Source organism: Phaethon lepturus, unplaced genomic scaffold, assembly GCF_000687285.1.
Source record: "Phaethon lepturus isolate BGI_N335 unplaced genomic scaffold, ASM68728v1 scaffold22249, whole genome shotgun sequence".
Classification (NCBI taxonomy): Eukaryota; Metazoa; Chordata; class Aves; order Phaethontiformes; family Phaethontidae; genus Phaethon; species Phaethon lepturus.
This window is the reverse complement of record NW_010563059.1, coordinates 1-583: the sequence shown is the minus strand read 5'-3', so window position 1 is coordinate 583 and position 583 is coordinate 1. Positions and strand designations below refer to the sequence as shown.

The following is a 583-nucleotide window of genomic DNA, read 5'->3' as shown; positions in this document are numbered from 1 at the left end:
GCGTGGATGCCCGTAGGGGCCCTCCATCCCAGTACAGGGCCCTCATTCCAGTACAGGTGCTGACATGGGGTCCCCCATTACTCTACAGGGCACCCCATTCCCAAACCACATCCCCATCCCAGTATGGGCACTGGAATGATATCTCCCATGCTGGTACAGGACACCACGTCCTGGTACCGTGTCCCCATCCCAGTACAGGTGGCAGTACGAGAGCACCCGTCCCAGTACAGGACATCCCAACCCAGCACAGGTGCTGGTACAGGACTCCCCATCCCAGTACAGGTGCTGGTACAGGTCCCTCATGCCGGTACCGGGTCTACATCCCAGGATAGATAGCAATATAGGTCCCCCATCCCGTTATGGGACACCACATGCCAGTACCAAGTCGCCATCCCGGAACGGGTGCCGTTATGGGACCTCCACCCCAGTACGGGTGCCGGTACAAGTCCCTCATGCCGCTGCTGGGCCTCCATCCCGGGACAGGTGCTCGTACCAGGTCTCCCATCCCGGTACCGGATACCCATGCCGGTACGGGTACCGTTATGGCACCTTCATTCCGGTACGGGCCCCCCACCCCGGGACA

General features: G+C 61.1%; 1 protein-coding gene across 1 annotated transcript in view; it reads right to left on the bottom strand.

The window, feature by feature from the left end:
- The window catches only part of LOC104626538 (hepatoma-derived growth factor-related protein 2), a 10,158-nt gene extending 9,634 nt beyond the window's left edge, over positions 1 to 524 (bottom strand). The window contains exon 1 of the mRNA XM_010294481.1: positions 444 to 524. Within this exon, the coding sequence (XP_010292783.1) occupies positions 444 to 524 (81 nt within the window). The remainder of the gene's footprint in view (positions 1 to 443) is intronic.
- Positions 525 to 583: the final 59 nt, after the last annotated feature.